The sequence below is a fragment of the Monopterus albus genome, unplaced genomic scaffold (assembly GCF_001952655.1).
Source record: "Monopterus albus unplaced genomic scaffold, M_albus_1.0 scaffold332.1, whole genome shotgun sequence".
NCBI lineage: Eukaryota > Metazoa > Chordata > Actinopteri > Synbranchiformes > Synbranchidae > Monopterus > Monopterus albus.
In genome coordinates this window covers 496,896-498,076 of record NW_018128212.1, presented here as the reverse complement: position 1 = coordinate 498,076, position 1,181 = coordinate 496,896, and the positions used below count along the sequence as shown (strand labels likewise).

The 1,181-nt window shown below is 41.7% G+C and overlaps 1 protein-coding gene across 2 annotated transcripts in view; it reads left to right on the top strand.

Moving 5' to 3' along the window:
* LOC109974396 (ribonuclease inhibitor-like) overlaps positions 1-1,181 on the top strand; it is a 12,358-nt gene that overhangs the window by 1,819 nt on the left and 9,358 nt on the right. Inside the window, exon 3 of one of the 2 annotated variants that reach the window (XM_020624576.1) lies at positions 148-309. In XM_020624576.1, coding sequence (XP_020480232.1) covers positions 148-309 — 162 coding nt within the window. Of the gene's footprint in view, positions 1-147; positions 429-1,181 lie in introns of those variants that run through there. The other variant, XM_020624575.1, reaches the window with a different exon arrangement.

The window sequence follows — 1,181 nt, the reverse complement described above, 5'->3', positions numbered from 1 at the left end:
TGTGTGTGTGTACATGAATCCCCAGAACAGATGTCAGTACATTTCAGGGTGTAGTTCTGGTTTCAGGTGATGATACATCTCCAGGAAATGATTGTAAGTCAGTGTGTTGTCCTATGAAGTGATGGAAACATGTCTGTGTGTGTTCAGGCTGTCAGGTTGTCTGGTCACAGAGGAAGGCTGTGCTTCTCTGGCCTCAGCTCTGAGCTCCAACCCCTCCCATCTGAGAGAGCTGGACCTGAGCTACAACCATCCAGGAGCCTCAGGAGTGAAGCTGCTGTTGATGCAACTAGAGGATCCACACTGTCTCAGGTACAGACGGACTGCAGACTGGACTCTCAAGTACAGACCGACCACAAACCATACTCTCTCAGGTACAGACAGACCACATATACACAGTGGAACCTTGGATTGAGAGTATAATTCATTCCGCCAACATGATTGTAATCCAAAGGACTCGTATATCAAAGCGAATTTCCCCATAAGAAATAATGGAAGCTCAGATGATTCGTTCCACAACCACTTATCCATATAAAAATGATTACAGTAATACAGAATACAGTATAAAAGTATATACAGTATATAAAAATAAAACAAATTAACCTACACATTACCTTTGAAAAGAATCATGGCTGGAGTGAGGGGCCATTGTCGCAGTACAGATATTGACTATACGAGTGAAGTGCAAGAACCATCGGCTCAGTTGTGACATACTACGTCACGTGATGCTCGGCAGACAAAGTGTACATACTACTTGTATTGTTTGATATGCTATGAGACTGTTTGGGCTGTGTTTTGGTTGATAGTATTTTATTATTTTGCTATGTTGGTTCTTTTATGTTACTTTATTGGTATTTTAATATTGTAGTTGTCATGTTTTTAGATGTTTTGAATTGTATCTTATGTTAAGCACTTTGTTGGCCACGGCTGTGTTAAAGTGCTTTATAAATAAAGTTGAGTTGAGTTGAGTTGAGTTGAGTCACGGAACAGGAGGATACTGGGGTGCAAATGATCAACTCAGGTATGGACCTGTTGCAACACACACTTTCGGATCAAGGCAATGACATCAGGGCGGCACAGCTGAGTGACCCCATTCTCTCAGTTGTGTATGACTGGGTCCGATGCAATGAAAGACCTTATCTCAGACAGGTAAAAAACAAACACCTTAGAAAACTTTGGTGGCA